This window comes from Nymphaea colorata, chromosome 2 (assembly GCF_008831285.2).
Source record: "Nymphaea colorata isolate Beijing-Zhang1983 chromosome 2, ASM883128v2, whole genome shotgun sequence".
NCBI lineage: Eukaryota > Viridiplantae > Streptophyta > Magnoliopsida > Nymphaeales > Nymphaeaceae > Nymphaea > Nymphaea colorata.
The window spans coordinates 840,094-866,623 of record NC_045139.1 but is presented as its reverse complement, the minus strand read 5'-3'; the positions used below and the strand labels follow the sequence as shown (position 1 = coordinate 866,623).

Below are 26,530 nucleotides of genomic sequence, written 5' to 3'. Positions count from 1 at the left end.
GGATTTGTATTCCAAGTAGAGAATAAGGCAAAATTTTTGCCCCACACGAAGCTCTTGCGGCCTATCAAAGAGTCCTTAATGCAAAATATTTGCTAACAATCAAATAGATCCCAAGAAAATCACATATAAACAAATAAACTTAAGATTGGCCAATTTTAGGCAAAGTTTGTCTTCTACAAAACTTGTCTCAAACACACATGAGGCCCAATTGCTTCAAAATTTTCCTAACCTCATGTTAGTGAAAATTTTGCAAGGCAAAAGTTTAAAGGAGTTTTCTTCTATAATTCTTCCTCTTTTAAGACAAACGACATGTTTTAGCAAAAAATAAATGGATGAAGCTTCCAATTTCTATCTTTTCCGGATATTGAACAACCCCCAATCATTTAAAATTTTTTCTACTAAGCAAAAAGACTCCTGAAAGCGGAAGTATTCTTATTCTCTCACACTACTTTTGCATACACAAAATAAACTTTTAGCTACAAATAACAAGCCAATCTCAATCAAGGTCACAGTTATTTTATATCATACCAAAAAAAAAAATGCAATAACCAAGAAAGAGGTGCATAACTATTTGCACGGATGAAAATACATAGAAAAGGACAGCCATGAACCATATGGCATGTGATAGCTTAAAGGCCCGAAAGAGAAAAGCATGATTTATAATAAAATCAAATAGCAAGAAATATATAATTGAACAGAGAAAACAACATCAAACTGAAGTAGCAAACAAGGTGATGAAACAAGTGAAAGAAATATTTTCATCATCTACCATGCATTAGCAAGCCTGTGATTGGCAAAATCTGACGCCGCCCTTAGCAATGCAAGATCCGCAGGACACAAGGATTTAAATATGTGACCAGGAAAGATGCATGAAAATAACATTCCAGGCGAACTTATAAGTAAAAACACTCATGTTTCAATGTATCAATAATAGAGATTGAAAGTTTAGGCTTTAACATTAATTTGAGGTTGTAATGTTGATGTGGACATCGATGCCACCTAACTTTAGAGTTAGATCTAACAACTGTATGTTTCAAAGTCTGAATCTTCATATTCAAGTTTTTTAATTTACGCTTGTGTTTTTATTGATAGAATAGAATCGGTGGAAGGACCCTTCATATCCGCCATTTTTTGAAAACTTGGATGTCATAAACTCGTAAAATGGGAAATAGAGTGCTAGAAATAGGGGCCGCAAATGAATTTAAAATTGGGTCTCCTACATGTGCACATAAAAAAGCTTGGGAGTCCGAGTTTTTTTTGTTTAAATTGTACATTTCAAAGTCTATGTTTCCTTAGAGTCTTTATAATCCTTTGGTTTGTTATGTACTTCATTTGTTTATGTTGAGTTTTGGTTTATGTTTGAATGTTCACCTGCGATGAAACATACTCTATTCTGGTCCCAAGTGTATGTAATAAAATTCTTTGTTTTTGGTGGTCGGCAAAAATCTTACAAGCAGCTTCGGCCAACTCTATGTAAGCAAGTTGAGATTATTCTCATTTCTTATCTTCCTCGTGATATACAAGCTTTTCAAGAGAAATACATTACGAGTTTTTTTTTATTCACACTTTGTGTTCGTTATGCACTTAGCTTTCAAATGATCTCTACGCCCCTTTCAATGGTTTAAGGCTGACAGCATAAGGTGCTTGCCGTGCTGCACAGACTAAAGTTGTCAGCCCGTGACAGTCCAAGACTTTCTTTTTTTCTCTTTAAATTTCATAATTGAAGCTTGTTCTTTATTTGAGAGATCATAGACTTGGTGGAAGGACCCTTATATCCATTTGAAAACAAAATATTGTATGTCGCATGCACATAAAAAGAGAGATATTGTGCCAGAACTAGGGCTGCAAATTATTCAAATTTGGGAGTTAAACTCATGAACAATGTGAAAATGATTTGGGAATAGTCTTGTAACTTAGATTTTGAGAGGTGTTGATGAACAGATACATTTATGTCTTGTAGTGTCATATGTAATGGTTTACAACTTCCTTTAGGCAGGTCAGAATAAAGGAGGTTAATTACATGACAAGTTGGGTTCCACTATATTAGGCATTTGGGTCAATTTCAGTGATGTCATTACACTTTGGAGCATATCCATGACAAAATTAGGCAATCAAGTCGTCTATATATCAAACTCATTTTCTCTACAAGTTGAATCAAAACCTTTTTATTTGTTGGTCACAAACATGGAATATCTTTCCCATCTCCCTTTCAATTTCATCTATCTTCCAACTTCAAATGACTATTTTGAATCTAATAGCTAGTAAACATATATCATTCCATGTAGTTATGCACTAGAATCTCCCAAGAAGGGTGCATTATAAAAAATTTCATTTTTTCTTGATTGGACACTTTAATGTTCATCAAGTACCTAATATTTTCCTAGCTGCATGAAGCTTTAAGACTCTCCTAACAGGCAAAAAGTTTTTGGAGCTAAAATTTCCTTTCCAACAGATTCCAGTGGAAATTTTTGAGCAAAGAAATTTAAGAAAATAAGGTATATAGATGATCAAAACTGTGTAAGATTCTACTTGGATTTGAGATATAGATATAAAATCAATTTGTGCACATGAATTAGGAAATTTAGTTACATTCAAGTATATTTTGAAAGCCATAATTTTCTAAACTAGATCCGTCATTAGCCTTTGGCGTCGAAACCTAACCAATTCATTCACACCCTCAATGGCGAAGTCATATAAGTCATATTTCCGATGGCTCGTGGGTACTTTTGACTTCCTCTAGGAAAAGTAAAAAGAAGAAAAAGTTAATGAGAACGTTCTCGTAACTAGAACCGCCGTGGTTTGCACCTGTCCTTCGAGCTGTTGACATTTTTATGTCCAATGTGCCCTTCATTAAAAGTTCCTCCGAAATTCTGCGGCTTCTTATTCCCAAGCTAACGGTAAAAGTTACAGCCATCGAGGCTCAAGCTTTCTTGGAAAAGATTGCGATGAATTTTAAAGTAAATTTTTGACATTGAAAACATAGTGCTTCCAGCATAGTTAGTTGAGGTAGGAGCTTGTATAAAGACATGTTTTTAGTTTGATTTCGGTGGGTGCTAAAGCGTGACATCCAAGTTGAAGTGTGCACCTTGGTATGACACCGACTTAGCTTATGACCCCGAATGTAAGGGGAATGAAAGCCTTCGGGCGGTGGGATGAACCTCTCGCTCACCCGAAAACATCGTGTTCAATAATTCATGTGAAATTAACATATTTTATTTTAAAATTAAATTTTTTCATGTGGTCAATTAATATATTATTATCTTACTAATACAAGCTAAACGAATGTATGCATTTATAAAAGAGAGTCAATTATACGTAACTTGTGAAAGTCGCCAAGTCGGTAAGGTGGACCTCAAATCCAAAGTTTGTTGTGGAACACATTGTTCATATGTTTGACCCTTGCAGGCTTGCACGACGCCATAGTACCATTTAATACATCAATTATGTGCTTGCTCAAGGCCCGAACATATAATACATAAGATTCAATGATCAATAGCCATTTTCATAAAACGTTATCGTCTACTGAACTATCTACACGAGCAGTTTCTATTTTCAATGACAAACCATCTTCACACTGCAACCAGATCACAATGAGCCTCAGCTTCTCCCATAGAACAATTACATAACATAAATGAATGATAATTTAATTTAAGCTAACCTGCAACAACTCCCTCTCTTTCTCTTTCTCTGTTGCTTTACTTTTTCTGAGGTACAATGCCCTCGTTTCCAGCCAACATCAAATACTTGTCTCTTCTAGTGAGCTTTGTGCATTCAAATCCCAAGGCATCAGCCATCTGCTTCTGTATGAAGTTAGCCACATCCCAGCTTGACTTTCCACCAGCGCATGTCATCTCCCTAGGCAGCAACCCCAATATCTCCACTTCGTACACAGGAGAAGGGTTCATCATGAAGAACAATGGGTCCAAACACTTGAACCCACTGGCTGTTGTGCCATAGAACATGCTCACAGATGTGTTCATGGCCACAGGCACTATGTCATCAGCCAGTTCTGCAAACAGTGAGCTGAATCTCAGGAGGTAGGGCTCTCTGCATGTGGTGCCCTCTGGGCACACCACCAAGTCCCCTTCCTTCAGCAGCCTGTTCATGGTCTCTGCATCTCTCTCTCTGTTTCTTGTTAGCCTCACTGTTTTGATGGGGGAGAGGATCTCAGAGGTTCTGCTCACGCTGTAGGTCACCGCTGACAGTGGTTTTTGCAGTGCACTGCTGAGGATCACAGGGTCCAGCAGAGTCCTGTGTGAGCAGACATAGAGAACACCCTTCTGGGCGTTTCTGTCTACTCTGTCAAGCCCCTTGACTCTTATCTGCACACCATCCATGGCTGCTATCGCCCTAGCAAACTTCATGGGGAGAGAGATCCCGATTACGATTCTGAAGATGGCTAGCGGGAAGGCAAAAGGAAGCCATAGAAACATGATCAAGGAGGCCATTGGGGTAGGCAAAAAGGCCAGTCTGCCATCATGGAAGACCAGGGGCTTGGGATACTTTTCTCTTGCCATGATTGAAGAAGGCAAGCCATTCTTCTCATCTTGCCTGTACACCACATACGCTTCCTGTCATCCAAAAAGTTCGAAAAGAACCATTACTTTTTCAAACACACTTGTTTAGACAAAGCAATATAAAGTAAAGAAAAATTATTGCATCAGCTGCCTATGTGGTGATGCCTGAAATTTTAGACTGACGTTGACATGCAGCAGAAAGAAAAAAGAGTCCAGCCATCAGAAAATGCCCCTGTTGACGGCTTCTGTGAAAGTAGATAAGGTCAGAACCAGGTGTTTGGATAGAAGTGTTGATTAGCTAGAGGAAGCTGTTGAACAAATATGATCTAAAGGTTGATTAACTAGAGGAATTAATAATTAGCCATGGTGAATCTTTTCATGCATTTAGACCATCAAAAAGTATAATTCTTGAATGGGGTGCATAGTTAAAGGGGATTTTTCTCATGCTGGAAACCGGTGAGATGAAGCCACCATGATCAGCATGTGGGTAATCCGGCCACTTCCTGGAAGGTGCAAGCCTGCAAAGAAAAACAAAGAAGAAGAACTGTTTTTGGGTGTTCTGGTACAAACCTTGCAGAGAGTCAAGAGATGTTGGTCTTCACTGCTAGTGCTTCCAAGACCAACATCAGGTTTGGAATCTCCAAAGATCTCCTTCAATGCCTTGTCCTTCACAGGCAGGCCTGAAGTAGTTAGAAAACCAGTAAACCGACCCCTTACCATCTGCAGTTCTGTTCCAACCACAACATCCACATTTAAGTACTCCCTGAGGAAGCCTTCCACCAGAACTCTCGGCACGCTCGTTATCACCACCTTCTTCTTGGCGGCAGCCACCACCTCATAAGCCTGAAGGTGAAGCTCCTGCAAGAAGAACTTGGGCAGGACAGCCCTTGCCACCGTCTGAACATCCTCCAGCTTCAGGCCACAGAAGGAGATGAAGACCATGGCCCTCATACCAGCGTCATGGTTCAAGAAATGCAGAAAAGGGTAAGCTACCAAGAGCAGGAGGGCTCTAAGAATGCTGCCACCCTCAAAGGCAACCAACATGAAGTAAGGGAAGAAAGAGGTTGATGATCTCAAGAGGCAGCCATTGATGTCGCAGACAACTGCGTGGCCTGTCCTGCCACACTTGGTCACAGATGGGTATGGAAGCTCGGCGGGCTGCATCCTAGAACCTGCAGCCCTCGCCTGCAAACTGGGTGCTCTGATCTTTCTGGCTGCCCTATAGTAGGAGTTGGCCAGAATCTGGACCAAGTCCACCAGCCTGAGAAAGCCTGTTGCAGGAACCATTTTGGTAGATCTCTGAGGGACAGTTTTTTCTTGATGTGGGGAGATGCCAAAGCTGGCTTCTGGGGTGCAGATATCAGGAGAAGCAAAGGACCTATATATAAGGAAGCCAGTCTAGGTGAAATACTGCTGCCTGTGTTTAAAATGTGTTTGGAAAATGGTGTCCTCGCTTTGAAAATTTCACCAGGAGAAAGCTGCTCGAAAAATATGATATAGAAATTCATGACATAAGAAACTTTCGACCTATGACGCGCCATTGGGAAAAGAGGAGAAAGCTGGACTTCTCTCTCTCTCTCTCTCTCTCTCTCTCTATATATATATATATATATATATATATATATATATATATATATATATATATATCCAATGACTTCATGCTTGAACATGCATCAGTTTAATTAGTTACTTTTGAGTGACAGTTCACTTGCATGAAAGGTTGTTGGTCTAGATTGTGTTGAAGTATTTGGTGAATTTATAAAGCCCCAAAGTCGCCTGTTTAGACAATAGGCAATGAAAAATGCGTTCAAGGGGCTTAGAATTTCATGAAGACATAAACATTTTCCCCAAATATATAGTAAGTACATGTTATAAATGTGTGTGTGTTGTGTGTGCCGAGTGCGTGCATGCCAAATTACAAACATAAAACATTGTTAATGACGTGAAGGAGACTTAATTTGTTTGGAACAGCGAAAGGTTTGTGAATTGCTCTAAAAATATAAGCAGGAACTCATCTCATGCAACGGATGTGTCCTTCAAAAAGTAATTGTTTTTTGTAAAATATCATTTTCCTAATTAGATGATTGCCCACAAATTGCTAAATTTTTCCCTTTATTATAAAGAAATAAACACCAGGCTAAGATGCATGTTTGACATTGGCTTAACCCAAGTACCCAAGCCACATATAACTGCCAAAATCCATCAATTATATAAATTAAAAGTAAAAAAAAAATACTTAACTTTTAGGCAAACAACAAAATCACTACTCAAGTTTTAAATATCAATAACTAGAAGCTTTACAAATTCCCAAAGAACATCCTTTAGATGAAAAACATTAAAGTGTATACTGAATTTATAAATGACCCCTCTTAAACAAACTTAGTTTACTTTATTCTTTCTTTTTCAGATAAATCTAATTAAGATGGATCATTTATGGGTAATTTGTTACTTGCTTAATAATTAAGCAACTTTGTTAATTTTTTATATATCAATTTACATGAATCTTGTCCCACAACTGCAAACGTATAAATTTGCGCCCTCCTGACTTAAAATTTTTGTCTCTGCTACTGGCGCAACCGGTTCGGCCCAGACAAGGGCGGAGCCAGGATTTTCTTTAGGGGCGAGCCGACAGTCCAACCTCTGAATCCAAGTAGGGCTAGGCCCAGAGTTGTTCCGGAACAATTGGGTGAGGCCCTCGGAAGCTGCCCGGAAAGGTTTGAAGTTTGAACCCACGGCCCGCCGTTTATTGTTTGCAGTTTGCGGACTTTCCAACATGACTAGGAGAAGTGATCAACTTGTTCTGAATTCAGAAATTGGTACATGCCAAGAGGATGTCAAATACGAATACCTAACAGGTCAGGCCTTATGTTTAATCAATACAATATATAGGTTGACTGTGATTTTATATATATATATATATATATATATATATATATGATAGTTGTGCCTGTTACTAATTTAATTGTCCAAAAAAATTGTAGCATATTATTGGGAATCATGTGCCATGGGAGTTTAACTTAATTTCCACCTACCAAGCTTCATTTGTAACAGATAAATTTAGGAAGCACCTTCAATCATTGATGAGTTCATGATCATATTGGCTTTTGTAGTTGAACAGTGCCAAGTAAATGGATTGGCTTTTTCTTCCAAAAATTTTGGCACTACTCATGCTCTTGTGTGGCCCTCGGTGTCTACAGAGTTCCACACGCCAAAACTGTGTTGAACGATCTGCAGGTGCTTGCAACTTCAAGTTGTTCACATTTTACACACGCATACTCATGCAGGCAAAGTTGTGGGTTCGACCTGAATCTGCCACCTCGAATCGAATCTCCGGGCTTCTTTTAATTCGAAACATGGCCCTGATTATGAAATGATTCTAGAGTTTTTAAATGGCGAGGTTTTTTTTTTTTTAAGTATAATACCATGAAAGAAATAAGTTAATTTTTTATAAAAAAATCCAAAAAAGGAAAAAATATAAAAAAGTGAGAAACTGATAACACAAACATAAAGCAATAAGGAAATAAACAATAAATACAAATTAACACATAAAAACAAGCTGTTTGGCATTAAAAAACGTGAAAATCACTATCAAAATTGATAAAATAAATGAACAAAAACGAATTTTTCATGTTTTTTTGGTTTTGACATTTTTTTTTTCAAAAAACTGTTGTTCATTTTTTTATTTAAATGGGTGACTTATTGATCACATTTTATATGGGTTTTTTTCTTCAAAAAAATGTGTTTTTCATGACTATAGTTTAAACTGCTCACACACAATATTTCTTTTAAAGTTTCATTAATTTTATTTTTTTTTAACTTTTTTGTTACTTAAAAATATAAATTTATTTTGATTTGATGCAAAGAAAAAAATCTGATTCCGATTTGATTCAACCAACTTTTTGAATCTTTTTCCGACCGATTCGAATTAGACTCCGATTTTTTTTTCGACCGATTCGAATTGGAAACCGATTTTTACAACACTGATTGATACCAGCATCCATACAATCGTCCAAAGAAATTGGATTTGGACCACAGCTACATGAGAACTTGCTTGACGCTAAAAACTTGTAAAATTGTCCGCAGACATCATGTCCAAACATATGACCTCATCGTATATACTTTTTGTTCAAATTAACTCATTTATACATATTATTTTGTTCTAAATACCGATCACCTTATGCACTCAAGTCCGATTCACCCTGGTTTTTGAGGGGCAGAAAACTGACCCAACTGGGGATGAAGAGAGACAACCGGAGATGATCTGTTACTGAAATCGAATATCTGAGTACAATATGATATCAATTAGTTGGATTTGATGTTCAATTTTCAGGAACATTCGAATCCAGCAAAGTTCAGATATAATTTGTACATTTCGTTGTGATTTCAAGTCAAACTTGGCCAACATGAGAACAGTGCACACAACCTTTACCGATATTCTTCGTACGAAGGACAAGTCAAATTTTTAAATTTTTAAGCAATCCCCCGGGGGTTAGCGCAATGGACGGAGCACCAATTTTCCTTTCAAACTCATGTGGCGTCACCGACGTGCAAGTTGAAGCACAGCAAGAGCGTCACCGCAAGAAACTATGAAGGAGAGAAGGGGGGAAGTTTAAGCATTCACTAGGGTAATGCGATTAGCCTCCCACCCACCCGAAATTTAAACATAATAATAATAATAATAATAATAATGCACTTGCTTTATATGTAATTGATTTGATAAGAATTAATCTTTGAATCACTAGATATGGAAGTGTTCATACTTGTGGTGAAAATTCTCTGCCATGAAATTGTCAAATTTTGGATTCGGCAATGGAAATCACTAATCAAATTTGACCAAAGAAATGTTGAAAACTTCAGTTCAAAGGTACATTTTTAGGCATAGAAAGCTAGGGTTTGGCATAGTAAGTCACAACTTATTTGGAAAAAGTTGTACTAATTCTGACAGTCTTGTGATGACAAGATCTTACTGTATTTCAATCACATATTCTTAATGATTTTTTTTTCAGAACTAAAAACACGGCTTGATTCAATTTGTTCAAAATTTTTCATTAAGCAAGTTTCTTAGTCAATCCTCCACCAAAATTGTTTTCATTCTATTAATAATTTAGATACCTTTGAAGAAAAAATCAAAGAATAAGTTAGTAACAAGGCACGCAAGTATTTAAGGAGCAAGATAAATCTATTTTGGCTAACTTATGATTATGATAAGTTGCTAACCATGGTTGATTAGAGGAAAAAATGAATTTGACTTGAAATTAATAGCAACACCAAAGTTATATTCTTAATAGATTTAACTTATAAGGGATGAATTTAATTAGAGATCAAGTTAACCAAAAAGTAGGAAGAGGAAAGAAGCAAACTCAGAAATTTTGGTTTCCTCTTCAATGGACAAATTTTCCCCTTGTGCATAAACATGAATGCCTTGACTCAATTATTTGATGGAGATAGGACTTTGGGGAAGATTCAAAAATATGCCTAGCAAGATCCCCGTACACTGTTTGGCACGTTGAGAGAAAGGAAAAATCACGTTAAGGATCATGTGAATCCGATTCTTGGACATATCTCCAAGCATTCAACAGTTCATATTGCGCCAAACTTTTTCAGTTAATGAAGCAAGTCAACTTAGAAATCGTGTTAATTAAATGGATTATGATAAAAACGTTTATTGAATGTAATGACCCAACCCACTTCCACACTGTGCTCGGACCCCTGGTCTGGCAGATCTCAATCTGTCTCCCAGTAGTTTCGCCGCATCCCATGCATAGCACACGGAAAACAAACCTTCTATGAGTTTGGTCAGCATTTAAGGATGTGTTGATGATTATAAAAATCCCGTGAATTCATTAGAAGATGAACTTTATAATCTTAAGAGGGTGAACTCAGATCTTATATATGAGATGGTATGAGATCTGTGGGTTCTTATATTCGAAGATTTTCGGCCCTTGATCTTTAATAAGGATCATAGATCTTTAACAAGTCATACAACTTCCTTACTGAATAGAGGGCAAGAGTTTTTAGAACAATGAAGATCTTAAATATATGGTTATCAAATCTTTAGTTTCCTAGAACTGTAGATTTAAGGAGCGCTCCAAGTAAGATCAAACCCTCAAATCCCGTTAAAGTTTGATCTGATCATCAAGGTCTTCCATTAGGAGCCTATACTACTTTTTGGGCATATTCATAAAGTAATTAGAAGCTGTTTTCGTTGCCAAATGGCCCCTTAATAGCACTCCTAGCAACCGAGCATGAAAACTCAGTCGCATTATTAGCAACATGAAACCTTAAAGCTAGCACTTTCGCTTGTAGGTAGGGATGTCAATATATCCGATTTGAATCGAATATTTGATCGAACATATTCAAAAAAATCAGATATGAAAAAAAAAATTATCCGATTAAGAAATCAAATTCGGCTTTGGATATACATAAATATCAAATCGGATTTGGATACAGATTCAGATGGAATTCATTTTTAGACAAATATCATGTATCTAATGCCATTAAATTTTGAAAATTAGCAAAATCCGGTTCAAAATTCGGATTCAGATATAAATATAAAAATCAGATTCCGATCAGATTCAGATTGTAAAATCAGATTTCGGATTTGGATTTATATATTATTTTTCTTTATTCGAATTCGAATATGAATATGTGAATATCGTAAAAAGTGGATATGATTAAGAATATATCTGATTCGAATCCGATCCGTTGACATCCCTACTACTTGTAGGGACATATATGTGTATTTCGACTAGTGAGATTCTAATAACCAAAGATATAACAATTCATCTCATTCCCACACCAGGCTTACGCTTGGGCTCCTGATCAAGCGGATCTTCATCCACCCGCTAACAATTTCTATTCAAACTCTAAAACAGGACAATCATTCACTTATCAACCCACTTTATAAGTCCTCTAAAAATTTTGACACTCTTAGATATGTGACTACATTTTCCAAAGTAGGGTGTTAAATTTTCATAGTCTTAGATATGCGACTAAATTCTACAAAGTAGGGTGTCCGTCCCAAAAGAAATGACAAATTGGTTTTTTAACCATGCATTGTGCAGAGCAATCGGTGCAGTGAATAATTTTTAAGGAAACAGTTGAACATACTTTAGGATCATGTTCAAGAGCTTAGATAAAGCGATTCGTTCCAAGCTTATACGACTTGTAAGTAACTGAAACGTTCATCAACTTCAGATTATGAGTGGAAAATCTATCTTTGTATTTGAAAACACTCAATATTCTGACGCTTAACTGTATTTGCCACCTTACCTTATGGGAAACATGTTATTGAAGGGACTAATTTCTTTCTTTCTTACTGTCTTTTAGGGTAAACTTTCTAAGATGAAGAGTAAGCTGTAATTATTTTCCTACCTCTACCACTAATTATATTTTATAATTTTCAAGTTAACCGAAGTGCACTTCAGGACTTTATTTTATAATTTTTGTGAAAAATGTGACCTCACTACAGAAATTACAAAAAACGAAATTTTGTTTACAAGCACAAACATAGTCATGAAAAAACCCTGAAGAGGAAATTTATGAGTCAGTAAAATGTCACAAAGAAATTATGCGATCCCACTTTGTTAAGCTCATAACTAGGGAAAGATGCAAAATGTAAACGTTTTAAAAAGAGCAAACATCACTGCCTCACTCAGGCATGCATTTGTCAATCACGCTAAAATAAGAACAACGGTGTAAATTGCCTACAAGGTTGTAGATGAATTGAAAAAGAAAATCCCAAACGAAGAGCCAAGGCGCCTCATCCACTTTACCAGGCTTCACTCCTCTCCTCTCGCTCTCCCTCATCCCCTCCCTCTCTCCCTCTGCAGAAGAAGGAAATGTTTCTCCTCTCCCCTCCCACGTCCCTTCGCCTTCCGTCTCTGAAGCCCCTCAAGTCCTCCTCCTTCCTCCATGGATCCCTTCCTCTCCCCCTTCTCAACCAGCCCTCCACCTCTTCCTTTCCGGCTGCGCCACCACCGCCATCCTTCCTCCCCATCAAGGCCATGAAGAAGCTGCAAGGCAAGGTGGTCTGCTCCACCAACGACAAGACCGTGGCCGTGGAGGTGACGAGGATCTACGCCCACCCCAAGTACAAGCGCAGGATCAAGAGCAAGAAGAAGTATCAGGCGCACGACCCACTTAACCAGTTCAAAGTGGGAGATATCGTCCAGCTCGAGAAGAGCAGACCCATCAGCAAGACCAAGTCGTTCCTCGCCGTCCCCGTTGCCCCCAAGAACAAGCCTAAGTCGCCGGAAGCAGTGCCAGAGGAGCTAGGCCTCCCTCTGGAGCCCGCTCGGTCATAGGGAGCTCTCCCCCTCTGGTTTTCTTTCTCTCTTGTTTCTGCTTCTTCTACTTTTGAACTGTGGATCTTATGTGGCTCAAATTTTGTGGGTACTGAACGAATTGTGGTTTTAGTTGCTTTTCCTCTGCGGCTCTTACAGTTCCGTTGTTTTTGGTCTGGATTGCGTGGAATTTAGTCGTCTGTGAATAAGTGGTGGTGAATGGTGAGGATAGAGAGAGACAGTCGCATGTTCCTTGGCAAAGTTATATCGACTAGCCGTTCCTTATTGCGGAATAGACAGAATTCTTTCCGAGAAGATACCTGGAGTTACGTCGTGGACTAAAGTTAGAACTGAAATTTTGACCTTCAATCCGTTGGCAGAAGCGGCATCCTTTTTCTTTTTCATTCGTAATCAGATAGTGAGATGATCGAGCGTGATTCACACTGTCAAATGAATCTCTCAGCCACCAACTGTGCTGAGAAGAAAATTGTTCTGCTGCTTTACTATGTCCCTAATGATAAACCTCCTTTACAAGTTTTAGCTGCGTCGATTTCCCTGTTTTAGGTAGATAATTTTTCAAGTGTATACGTACATTCAGCTGGTAGTCTTTGAGTATATTTCGTACTCTTTTACTCGATTATGTGTTGGAAGAGGATCTTGCTCAAGCAGAGGAATTGGCGACCCTATTTTCATGTAGCATTACGAAAAAGGCATTTATGACTTGTTTGAAGAATGCTGCACCTATTACTTATGAAATGATCCTCTTCGTCCCTAATCTTTGTTAACCGATTGATTCTCTCTTGAACCTTCCTCAGACCATACATTGACCTCAAACAATTTACCTAAAATTCAATACATGCACTAGTCCTGAAAGTTATGTTAGACACACAAAAAGGTAATGTTTCTGCTGTTCAAGGATTTCCTCCAAGCTAAAAATCTCCACTAACAGAAGCGGCATAGCAGGTGCATTTCTGTTTTGTGTTCTATGTTATGCAAGACTACATCCGGTATATTAGCTTTAGACCTGAATGACCGGAGCTACGTTGCGGGGGATACCCTTCAAGCAACAATTACGCGATTCCAAACTGGTAGAGATTTAAAAAACTACTCATTTTTTCAAGCTTCTGCTGCAGAACAAGGTTATCCATACAAGCTTAGCACATAAATATTCCATGAGACTTCCATCTGTAAAGTGGAATCGTAAGGCATGCTGAATCATAAAACTTTCTATTCCAACTTTGAATCATAAAATGTTGGCTTATACATAACGCCAAAGCATTCATGAAAAAATTTATTTTTGCATTCATCTGAAAACAATTGGTGACTTAAGTAATATGGTCACATTTTATTTTTGCATTCATCTGAAAACAATTGCTGACTTAAGTAATATGGTCACAAAGCCAGAAATCAGTATCAAGAAAAGCTTCTCCAGGTGGATACAGAAAGTACGGCCAACAGAGAAGGCCATCAACCACTAAGGTGAACTATAAAGACGTGCTTTCCAAGAGACTCCGGTAAACAAATAGTTGTTTATAAAATATTTACTGGTATAAATTTACTCTCAACAGTTATAGTATGTACGCGTGTATGAAAGAGAGAGCTCATGCTCTCTTAGAGCATTGTGATAGTTTGAGCTTCGGTTCGGGCCTTGGAAGTGGTGAAATCCTCCCCAAGCACAAATTAGAAAGGAGAAAAATGAATATGCTATAGAAAAGGGGATATCGCAAGAGTACTCTACTCTTGTTCAATATCTCCCTCAGTATTTGACATGCTGTAAACCTCGCAAGCGCAGAAGCCTTCCTGCATCTACAGCCACAGCACGTGAGAATTTTGCGCTTGTATGCGCATATACCTTTTTCTTCACCCTCTGGCACCAAGGAGGTTATCCTCCACTTGGAACATCCATCACCTTTTCCTCGTGAAGACTGAGCAGAAAATTGTCGAGTTGTAGTCTGTAAAGGAATGCTTGCGGCAGCAAAGGTGAACACTTTTTCACCCTCTGGCACCAAGGAGCTTATTCTCTGGTTGGAACATCCGTCACCTTTTACTGGTGAAGACTGAATAGAAAAATTGTCAAGTTGTATCCTTTAAAAGAACGCTTTAGGTGAGCCACTTTCCTCTGAAACTGGATGAATGGCCCAATTTTCAGGAAGCGGCAACAAAATAATCTCGAATGGTCCTCCTCCTTTTCAAGGAGGAAGGTGGGTTCAAAACAGAGGACGGGCTCGTCATATTGTCTTCTGAGGTCTTCTGCAACCGTGCCTCTTCCATAAAAGATTGAAAAGAGCTCATCTTTACTGTTGCTTCCGGAGTCAACGCCTGAAGGTTGGTAGAGTCAGGTGGAGAGCAATGGGCAGGTGAAGTTTGCGGTGATTCTGTTTGCTCAGTTGAGGGGACATCACCACACAGTTGTCCATATTCAAGGCTAGAACATGTAGCTTCTGTTCGAGTGACAGAAGCCGATTTATGATTCAAATAACTGCCAGTCTTACTCCTCCAGATTCGAACCTGTCAATGAAAACTAACATCAGTCTTAGGCCAAGTGGTTCCAGGTTTGTGCCTGTTGACACGATCGACTGGTAAACAACCCTTCGCCAGCAAAGGACCGTCCAACCATAACTTCAGGTGCATGCTTGAGCACATACCGTGTAATCATCAGCAGCAGTAGCAATTTTCCCAATCTCCGAGGGACACCTGCACATATGTGTAAATCGAGATTTAAAAGACGTCTATCAACGGGGCATTTTCAACGGACATGGTGAAGCATGTACCAATCTACGGCCGTGACTTCTGCTTCGTGGCCTTCCAGCATCACAGGTGCAGCCTCAGGCTCATCCACCTGAAATTATTTTAGGTGTGATTATCCAAATAGTATTCAAGGGATGCTTGCGTGTATATTAAGTTATAACAGTAAAACTTAGCATATTAAAAGATTTATCAAAGAGTATCCTTCAGCATCACTGCCAGTTGCCAAAATGCCAAGAAAAAACTCCAAGCAAATTATGCTTGCTAACACGATCCAGGAACATAGGGAATTGATATAAGCACGCCGGCAGCGCCTGCTAGCGAAGTCACTACTTTAAAAACGTAAGCAGAAGCAAGCCTACCTGCCACACATAGGCATGACCATCTGTGGAACCGCTGAGCAAGTGAGCACCGTCATGACTTATAGCAGACTGCAGTTGCACGATGAAATGCTGAGAATAAAGAATTTAGAAAAGAAATATATTATATATGCTATTCGTGGATGACAACATCCTAAATGTACCTTTACATAGAACGACTCTATCAGGTGGCCTGAAAAAGTTTTTACTGGTCCTTTATCTGGTTGAAGCACATTGTACAAGTAAATCCTGTTGCAGTGAACAAGAACGCTTAGCGGGTGTAGGAAAATTTGATGCTTCACAAAAGTACAGCTGCCATATCAGCAAAACTTGAGAAATAACACTGGGGGAACCAAATACGTAAAGCTGAACAGAGGAGCAACGAAAGCTCTTCTTGCAACGGTGACATCCGCCGATTACTCTCTTGTGTGTGCTGGGATTTGCAATTACTCGATTGGGAGCATAAAAACCGAGACAAGGCTCCTACCTACTATCCATGCAGGAAGCCGCAAGAGAGCTGCCATCTAGGACTTGAGACAAGCACGTAACTCCATGCGCTCCTTTCTTCTGAAAGCAGAAAAGGAAGTTCAAACTTGTCAAGCTATGAATAAAAAAAGACGTCCAACTTGTCTCAAACATTGATATATATGGCTTTGTACATGAAAAGAATGAGGTCTTGCAGGCAGGAAAACATGCTCAGTCACGAGATAGCACACTGAGAATGTAGGGCACTATAACATCAAGTGGCTAACCAAGTGCGTTAAATTGTATAGCCTAATTGGCCTCCATGCTTGGAAGTCCTCTATCTTGTAGGCAACCATCTAATTCCAATGGCTTACTTCAGGCAGAGATAGATAACCTAGCTTGTCGCAATTCGCAAACATGAAACAACACAACCAGAATTGCAAGTTTGAGGCTGACCTTTACGCTATATGTCTCGATATGGGGTTGAGCTTGAGCTGTGTTGGTCTTCAGATTACGAGAATCCCAGAATTTTATGACACTGAAGGAAGACGGGAGGAGGAGAAAATAAGTTAGAGCTGGGTATTGCGATATTTCATATAAAGCTTTACAGAAATTTCAAATAGAACTCGAGACCAAGAACAGCTTCATTTCAAGTAAATTCGATGCTTGATAATAGATGAAGTAATCTTGCCTGTCAACAGCCCCTCCGCTAGCGATTGATAATCCATCTTTAAGATAAAGAACCGACGTTATGCTTTTGGATGCTGTCTGGAGAAACCAAAAAGAAGCCTCTTCATTCAGGATCACTAATATACTTAAACGAGAGACATGACACTGACTACACAGTTCGTACCTTGGCTTGCTTGCTAGATTTTCTTTTGGTGCAAGTATTTGGATTATTGAACATGACAGTTGGCCTAAAGCAGACACAATTGTGATGGTAAGTTTATCGATGCCATTGCAAAACTAAAAGACGACCGCACACGGAGAGAAACTGAAAAAAAAAAATGAAAATGCTTCCCATACCTTGTATGGTAGTCTTTAGGAGGATGCGCATTGTGGATCACGGCAATTGGCCTGAAAAGGGGGGATACACGTTTTAGATGTGCGGAATATCATCATTAAGAAGATGAACGCTAAATGTGTTGATATGGAAATTTACATCAAACAGGGTTTGCCGAGGACTTTTCTCGAAATTGAGTTACAACGTCTGTCCCAAAGCGCAACGCATCCATCCCTTGAACCAGATACCAGAAGATCTGCATGAATCAATCAATTTTAGAATTAGACTGCCTATCAACGTAACAGTCAGATTTACAAACAAAGAGGATAGATATAAGGGTCCTACCAGGATTCAGTGGGTGCGAGCACAGCGTCTTTATACTGCCCGAATGGCCCCACATTACATCAAGAAGTTGCGTTGTCTCCACATTCCATGCCCTTATCTGACAAAAAGAGAAACAATTTCAGCTACAGAAGATAACTCATCAATTGTTGATTCAAAACCCAGTACCAGTAAACAAACGTGGCTTTAGGACTTTTTGATTTTCAGAGGGAATAATAACTGGACATATTTTTCGTAAACAATAATTTGCCAAAATAACTGGCCATACCGTTTGATCTCCTGAAGCTGTCATGAGCACAGAATCCTCCTGCATGATGTTTGGTACACAATAAAATCACTGAGCAAACTATCAATTATAGCTAACCCCAAAGATCCTCAAACTAGTGGCGAGCCATGGTTCGAAACGAACACTTGCCATCAGCCACCAACATCAGACAACTGATCATAACTATAAGATGCATGCTTACCTTTGCCCAGCAAGTATTGAAAACAGCATTAGAATGAGCCGACCACTCGGACACCTTTGCTTCAACTGCAATTAAGCCAAGAGAGAAATCAAAATGTGAATTCCCCCTGTCGGATTTTAGGAGTAACTTCTCATTTAGAGTCGTAATTTGGTGCACTCCTCAATAACAGGGCCCTACAGGCAAAGAGAAGATCTCTCAACACTTTCCGATGTGCGCGAGCACTATTCTAATGCTTGAGGTGCGCTATGGAGTTAGCGCTGCAAATCTATCCACAACACTACATTTAACAGTAAACACCATCGGGATAAGTAGTCATTGTCAGCAAAACATTTGCAACTTCACTGCTTTCTAAAAAGCTAGCAGAAATAGCAGCAGGCTTCATCTTTCCCTTTGCATGTTTCTTTCCTCTCATTTTTCTCCGTACTATAGCCTTAAATTCTATAGATACCATATTTGCATCATTTGGAGCGTCTTATTCCTCTTAGTACAAATCGACCACCTCCCCTAAGACCTTACTACTAGCTTACATGGTTTCTTGTGATTCCCTACAGCCGGGGCATGACGGCAAAGCATATCCATGGATTTCTAGCATTCTCGACTTCGATTGTCTGTATGATCAATTCCTACTAAACCAAGAAAGAGCAACCAAAAAAAAAAAAAAAAAAATTGTAAGCCGGACCTGGTTGTTCAATGGGAAATCGGGATGAAGGAAGCGGACGCCGAGTATCATACAAAGCGATGAATCCATCTTCATCAGCCACAGCAAGGAGGTGCCCACTTCTCAGAGTCTGAAACCAATAAGGGGGGGTTATATCACAAATTGTGGTGGTGGTCATCCCCACGACATGAAATCCTGAAAAACCTTTGGATCTTCCAAATGGATGAACGATAGGGAAATCTGATAGAACAGAAAATTTAAGGGATTGATACCTTGCCAAAGGAAAGGGCAAGGGGCGGACTGGGCGCATCGTCGTGGTCGATCGCCAATATCCCTGCACCTCTGCCACCAGAATCCGATTCTCCCCCCTGCACATACGGCCTCTTCCGCACTATAACATGGCAACAGAGAAATCATTAACGCATGCAAGCAATCGATACGACATTTTGCAACCTATTTCAAACACGCATCGAAACAGAAACAGATGCAGATAAATGGGTAAAAGTTTGAGAAGGAGAACAGACACAACCCTGATCAGATTCTTCAAACCAAACGCAGAGATCGACTAAATGCAAAGAGACAGACGAGATGAGTAAGCAGAAACAAACTACGGCAGTTCAATTTCGCACTAGAGGAAAAACCATGAACACGCGTTTAAAAACAGAGAGAGAACAAATGAAAAGAAGATGTGGGTGCACCTCTGAATCCATTGATCTCTCTGCTCCTGATCTCACTGTGAAGGGAACGGGAAGAAGAACAGCAATAGCGATTCGACCACGCCATCCGTCTCTCTCAATGTGTGTCTCTCTCTCCAGGCGACGATTGCGAGCGTTGGATTCCTCTGCATTAACGAGGAGAACAAAAAAAATGTGGGAGACAAAAAAATGGAGCGAAAACGCGAAGTTCTTTGTTATCTTCAAAAACTCAAATTGCCTTTCGCGCCAAGCAACGAAAGAAAAGGCGGGAGTCCACATTCCCGTCACGCCCGGCCCAGCCTAGTTCGGACCTAGCCGGGTCGACCGACTCGGCCCGCCGGCTCGGTTTTGGCGCGTCTCCAACAGAATGGGAAAAGGATCCCGTGCATGCAATTTAATTAACTATATTTTTATATAATTATATATTTAATTAATATGTATTTTTTTTATTGTTTAACGGATCAGTTGTAAGCTCGATTAGTTGGGAAGATGCAAATCTATTTTTGTATGTGAAAATGAGATTATATAAGAAGTGAGAATCGCATGATGTACATTGCTGGTAGCTCTTTAAAGACTTCCAGTTGCATGTTTCTATACACAAACAAAATAATATGTACAAGAAACCATAATATATACAGAATGCAAAGCATCATGAGCACCCATGATTTTAATATATTTGTTCTAAATGAAAATTTTTGAAATCCTATGATTTAGTATCTTAGTTTTACACAACCTCTTATAGTCTTATTTAAATTCGGAAGCAATCGAACACCCAAAAATATAATTCAATAGAATACCGTGCTTTAATTTTCTTTTTTTCCGAACAACATTTTATTTCATGGGAATTCTTTTGCAAGGCAAATGTGAACACGATGTTTGTTTGGTTCAAACACTGGTCTCCATGTCAACTTTATTGTGTAAGAAATCGAATAACTTCTATTTCAAATACAATAATCTCTCAACATTATTTGTGTGAAACATAGAAGACTCGACATGGTGGGTCATGCAATAAAATAACCTCACACAGCACCATTATATATAAACGAACAAATACTTTAAAGCAATGTGGAAGTTTAAAAATCGGATTAGGGAGAGACAGATAGGCTTTCAACCGAGAGAGTTTGCAGGGAGGGATTGGAGAGAGCGGGTTGTCCAGATTTGGCGGAGACGCTTTGACTGTAAGGATAAAAGGACCAATATTTACAAGTAAACTGTTTGACACATATATGCAAACGTATATATCAATTATTAAATCTTTACATTAATGATGATGAAAAATAATTACCTCATATTGTATGCATCCAATATTGACAAAGATCTTTCTTAAACTATTAGTTTCACAAACATATGTCTGTCATTCAAGAATCAACATATAAAAAAACAAAAAGTCATATTTCAGAAATGGCCATTGGTTAAATAATGAATATCTTTCTCCACAATTTTGGAAGAGCATATAATGTCACTAAAAAGTACTATATGTAAAAAAGAAAATAACGTAAACATTCGCTGAATTATCTTCAAAGCTTAAGTAGTAAACAAAAGAAAACGAAACGCTAGAGAAGTGATATTCGACATGTACGTATATATTATTTTGTCAAATTATTGACTCAAAGGTTGTACAACAAAAACGAACACTAAATCCAAACAGTCATGCAATAGGTACAATGCATCAAAGAACTTAGACATCTACACAGAAAGGATATGATGTAGAATCTCTGTTATTGAAATAAAAAGTAGAAATATTATAACTATAATAAGCGAAATGAATGAAAATCATCACATGTTCTTTAAGAAAATATCAAAGGGTTTTCTGTTATTCAAGTGTTCTAAAAGCTGATCAACAAGGGTCTTAGCTTCTGTCATGATTCACCTGCAATAAAAACAAAACAAGTTTTTATCTACTCAAACAACAAGAAAGGGGAAGAACACAATATGCTCGTTGAATAAACGTAGAAAAATAGAGCCTGATGCACTGAAGCGCGTAAATGTTTGTTTTTTCAATTCAAAATTTCTTTATCATCAAACGTCTCCGAAGAGAATGAGATAGAGAAGAAACCTAGATTTCGATGGAGGCATGCTTGAGACTTCTTAAAATGGAAGTAGAGAGCGAACGAGAGACCCTGAAAGACTTCGAGTGAAAGTGAACGAAAGGAAGGACGAGAGTTTCTTAATTTTTGATCGAGGTCACGGAAGGAAGAAACGTAGCCCGCGGATGACGAGAGTTCCTGATTTTTTATCGATGTCATGAAAGGGAGAAACGTAGCCCGGGGAGGAAGAGAGTTTCTTGATTTTTGATTGAGCTCACGAAATGAGAAACGTAGCCTGAGGAGGACGAGAGTTTCTTGATTTTTGATCAAGTTCATGAAAGATAGAAACGTAGCCCGGAGAGGACGAGAGTTTCTTGTTTTTTGATCGAGCTCACGAAAGGGAGAAACGTGGCTCGAAAAAGAAGAGGGTTTCTTGATTTTTGATCGAGCTCACGAAAGGGAGAAACGTAGTGTGGGAAGGATGAGACTTCTAGTTTCTTCATTTTTGATCGAGCTCTCAGCGTATAACTAACACATCGGTTATTGGAGTCCGCCGAGTTGAGTTGGCGACTCGATTCGGGTGAGTTGAGTTGGCGACTCGGTTCGGGTGAGTTAATGTCACTAAAAAACACTATATGTAAAAAAGAAAATAACATAAACCTTCGTTGAATTATCTTCAAAGCTTAAGTAGTAAACAAAAGAAAACGAAACGCTAGAGAAGTGACATTCGACATGTACGTATATATTATTTTGTCAAATTATTGACTCAAAGGTTGTACAACAAAAAAGAACACTAAATCCAAACAGTCATGCAATAGGTACAATGCATCAGAGAACTTAGACATCTACACAAGAAGGACATGATGTAGAATCTGTGTTATTGAAATAAAAAGTAGAAATATTATAACTATAATAAGCGAAATGAATGAAAATCATCACATGTTCTTTAAGAAAATATCAAAAGGTTCTCTGTTCTTCAAGCGTTCTAAAAACATATCAACAAGGGTCTTAGCTTCTGCCATGATTCACCTGCAATATAGATAAAACAAGTTTTTATTTACTCAAACAAGAAGAAAGAGGAAAAACACAATACGCTCGTAGAATGAATGTAGAAAAATAGAGTCTGATGCACTGAAGCGCGTAAATGTTTATTTTTTCAATTCCAAATTTTTTTGTTATCAAACGACTCCGAAGAGAATGAGATAGAGAAGAAACCTAGATTTCGATGGAGGCATGCTTGAGACTTCTTAAAATGGAAGTAGAGAGCGAACGGGAGACCCTGAAAGCTGATCAACAAGGGTCTTAGCTTCTGCCATGATTCACCTGCAATATAGACAAAACAAGTTTTTATCTACTCAAACAACAAGAAAGGAGAAGAACACAATATGCTCGTTGAATGAATGTAGAAAAATAGAGCCTGATGCACTGAAGCGCGTAAATGTTTATTTTTTCAATTCGAAATTTCTTTATCATCAAACGACTTCGAAGAAAATGAGATAGAGAAGAAACCTAGATTTCGATGGTGGCATGCTTGAGACTTCTTAAAATGGAAGTAGAGAGCGAACGAGAGACCCTGAAAGACTTCGAGTGAAAGTGAACAAAAGGAAGGACGAGAGTTTCTTAATTTTTGTTCGAGGCCACGGAAGGAAGAAACGTAGCCCGCGGATGACGAGAGTTTCTTGATTTTTTATCGATATCATGAAAGGGAGAAACGTAGCCCGGGGAGGAAGAGAGTTTCTTGATTTTTGATTGAGCTCATGAAATGAGAAACGTAGCCCGAGGAGGACGAGAGTTTCTTGATTTTTTATCAAGCTCATGAAAGGGAGAAACGTAGCCCAGAGAGGACGAGAGTTTCTTGTTTTTTGATCGAGCTCACGAAAGGGAAAAACGTGGCTCGAAAAAGAAGAGGGTTTCTTGATTTTTGATCGAGCTCACGAAAGGGAGAAACGTAGTGTGGGAAGGATGAGACTTCTCGTTTCTTCATTTTTGATCGAGCTCTCAGCGTATAACTAACACATCGGTTATTGGAGTCCGCCGAGTTGAGTTGGCGACTCAATTCGGGTGAGTTGAGTTGGCGACTCGGTTCGGGTGAGTTAATGTCACTAAAAAACACTATATGTAAAAAAGAAAATAACGTAAACCTTCGTTGAATTATCTTCAAAGCTTAAGTAGTAAACAAAAGAAAACGAAACGCTAGAGAAGTGACATTCGACATGTACGTATATATTATTTTGTCAAATTATTGACTCAAAGGTTGTACAACAAAAAAGAACACTAAATCCAAACAGTCATGCAATAGGTACAATGCATCAGAGAACTTAGACATCTACACAAGAAGGATATGACGTAGAATCTGAGTTATTGAAATAAAAAGTAGAAATATTATAACTATAATAAGCGAAATGAATGAAAATCATCACATGTTTTTTAAGAAAATGTCAAAGGGTTCTCTGTTCTTCAAGCGTTCTAAAAGCGAAAGGGGAAGAACATAATACGCTCGTTGAACGAACGTAGAAAATCAGAGCCTGATGCACTGAAGCACCTAAATGTTTATTTTTTCAATTCCAAATTTTTTTGTTATCAAACGACTCCGAAGAGAATGAGATAGAGAAGAAACCTAGATTTCGATGGAGGCATGCTTGAGACTTCTTAAAATGGAAGTAGAGAGCGAATGGGAGACCCTGAAAGCTGATCAACAAGGGTCTTAGCTTCTGCCATGATTCACCTGCAATATAGACAAAACAAGTTTTTATCTACTCAAACAACAAGAAAGGGGAAGAACACAATATGCTCATTGAATGAATGTAGAAAAATAGAGCCTGATGCACTGAAGCACGTAAATGTTTATTTTTTCAATTCGAAATTTCTTTATCATCAAACGTCTCCGAAGAGAATGAGATAGAGAAGAAACCTAGATTTCGATGGTGGCATGCTTGAGACTTCTTAAAATGGAAGTAGAGAGCAAATGGGAGACCCTGAAAGACTTCGAGTGAAAGTGAACGAAAGGAAGGACGAGAGTTTCTTAATTTTTGATCGAGGTCACGGAAGGAAGAAACGTAGCCCGTGGATGACGAGAGTTTCTGGATTTTTTATCGATGTCATGAAAGGGAGAAACGTTGCCCGGGGAGGAAGAGAGTTTCTTGATTTTTGATTGAGCTAATGAAAGGTAGAAACGTAGCCCGGGGAGGACGAGAGTTTCTTGTTTTTTGATTGAGCTCACGAAAGGGAGAAACGTATCCCAGGCAGGATGAGAGTTTCTTGATTTTTGATCGAGCTCATGAAAGGGAGAAACGTAGCCTGGGGAGGACGAAAGTTTTTTTATTTTTGATCGAGCTCACGAAAGGGAGAAACATGGCTCAAAAAAGAAGAGGGTTTCTTGATTTTTGATCGAGCTCTCAGCGTATAACTAACTTCACCTTACTAACACATCGGTTATTGGAGTCCGCCGAGTTGAGTTGGCAACTCGGTTTGGGTGAGTTGAGTTGGCGACTTGGTTCGGCATCTAAATTATTTAAGGCGGAAGTAATTGCTGACAGCAAATGTGAATACAACGTCATATCTCAGTGGTAATCAGCATGTAAGGCAAGTTATAAGTATTGTAGAGATTATTTTTCCTTCCAAAGGGGTCTCTGGCCTATTGACCTAATACATTATGTTGTTGTTTTATGAATATGCCACCTGAAATGTTGGGACATGTTATGGAATTGTAATGCGTCTTTACTATTGTCATAAAACCTTTGAAATTAATATTCTTGAAGTAAAAGTTTAAACTTGAGTTTAACATAAGGTGCAACCGTTGCAACTTTGGAACAAAGGATTGCATATGTTTTGTTATGAACAAAAGATACTATATCACATGCTTTAAGGTCCTGATATTGTATTTCACCTCATGTATATTTTTTTTAAGTGATTAAGCACCTAAAAACATAATTAAACAGAAGCACGACTATAATGCATTAAAATGCCAATAAATGGCGGCTGGAATTTAAGCTCTTCACCCTTTTATTCTAACAAAATAATGTGTACAAGAAAGAAAAATATATATAGAATGCAGAGCGTCAAACTTAGCTCTACCGGTATAAACAAAACAAAATAAGCCGGTCCTCTTCTACTAGGCACAGAACCAGTAATTTTTCATGAAGGGAGCAAAATTATACTTTAAAATTTTTAACTAAATAAATTTTTGTAAAATTTACATGTTTGTTTTTTTCAAGCAACCCATTAAGCTCCTAAAATCGTGTGGAAGCTTCGTTACTTGCTGAGTCCATTTGCTAAGGTGCACTAGTAATATAAAATACTAATTTTTTAATAAAATTTGAAAATGAAAAAAATTGTTAAATAAATATTTTTGTACGTTTATGGGAACAATTATGTATCCACATATACCCACACGTGCCTCTCAAGTGCTTTGTCTATTCCTGAAAAATGTCACATGGAAAATATTGTCATGGTTTTTTGTATTTGAATTTGTTAACCTCCGCCTTTTTTATTGCATCATAACTACATATTAAACAACCCAAATTTTATAATGAACGGAAGCCTATACGCATTAATTAAAGTTACTACGTATTCTAAATTTAAGTCTGTTAATGGAATTTAGTAGCTTGTGTCTTGAATCGATTCGGCACCCATGATTTTAATACATTTTCTAAATGAAAAATTCTGAAATCTTAGTTTTACGCAACCTCTTATTTGAATTCGGCAGCAATCAAACACCCAAAAATATAATTCAATATGCGAAGAAGATGTTTGTTTGGCTCAAATACGGTTCACTATGTCAAATGTATTGTATAAGAAATATCAAACATTGCCGATTTCAAATATAAGAATTCCTCAACATTATTTGTGTGAAATATGGTGGACTTGACATGGTGGGTCATGCAATACAAAAACCTCAAAGAGGCACCACTATATAAGTGAACAAATATTTTAAAGCAAAATGAAAATAAAAAACTTTTGTGGAGTTT

At 38.3% G+C, this 26,530-nt stretch overlaps 3 protein-coding genes across 3 annotated transcripts; 1 reads left to right on the top strand and 2 right to left on the bottom strand.

Moving 5' to 3' along the window:
- Nucleotides 1-3,355: 3,355 nt before the first annotated feature.
- Nucleotides 3,356-5,890, bottom strand: LOC116246780 (glycerol-3-phosphate acyltransferase 1-like). The gene is made up of 2 exons (XM_031618643.2): nucleotides 5,088-5,890; nucleotides 3,356-4,571 (listed from the first exon to the last, which is right to left on the bottom strand). Exons 1-2 carry the CDS (start codon nucleotides 5,802-5,804, stop codon nucleotides 3,696-3,698), a joined length of 1,593 nt encoding a protein of 530 aa, XP_031474503.1. The 5' UTR covers nucleotides 5,805-5,890; the 3' UTR covers nucleotides 3,356-3,695.
- A 6,371-nt stretch (nucleotides 5,891-12,261) lies between these two features.
- LOC116248227 (30S ribosomal protein S17, chloroplastic) lies at nucleotides 12,262-12,944 on the top strand. Its single transcript, XM_031620889.2, has one exon. It carries the CDS (start codon nucleotides 12,359-12,361, stop codon nucleotides 12,821-12,823), a length of 465 nt encoding a protein of 154 aa, XP_031476749.1. The 5' UTR covers nucleotides 12,262-12,358; the 3' UTR covers nucleotides 12,824-12,944.
- Nucleotides 12,945-14,191: 1,247 nt separating this feature from the next.
- On the bottom strand, nucleotides 14,192-19,704 carry LOC116249011 (uncharacterized). The gene is made up of 17 exons (XM_031622098.2): nucleotides 19,540-19,704; nucleotides 19,114-19,232; nucleotides 18,863-18,971; nucleotides 18,184-18,248; nucleotides 17,985-18,023; nucleotides 17,720-17,816; nucleotides 17,534-17,630; nucleotides 17,398-17,448; nucleotides 17,225-17,288; nucleotides 17,063-17,139; nucleotides 16,828-16,909; nucleotides 16,394-16,473; nucleotides 16,071-16,155; nucleotides 15,910-15,978; nucleotides 15,574-15,641; nucleotides 15,448-15,496; nucleotides 14,192-15,310 (listed from the first exon to the last, which is right to left on the bottom strand). Exons 1-17 carry the CDS (start codon nucleotides 19,622-19,624, stop codon nucleotides 14,948-14,950), a joined length of 1,599 nt encoding a protein of 532 aa, XP_031477958.1. The 5' UTR covers nucleotides 19,625-19,704; the 3' UTR covers nucleotides 14,192-14,947.
- Nucleotides 19,705-26,530: the final 6,826 nt, after the last annotated feature.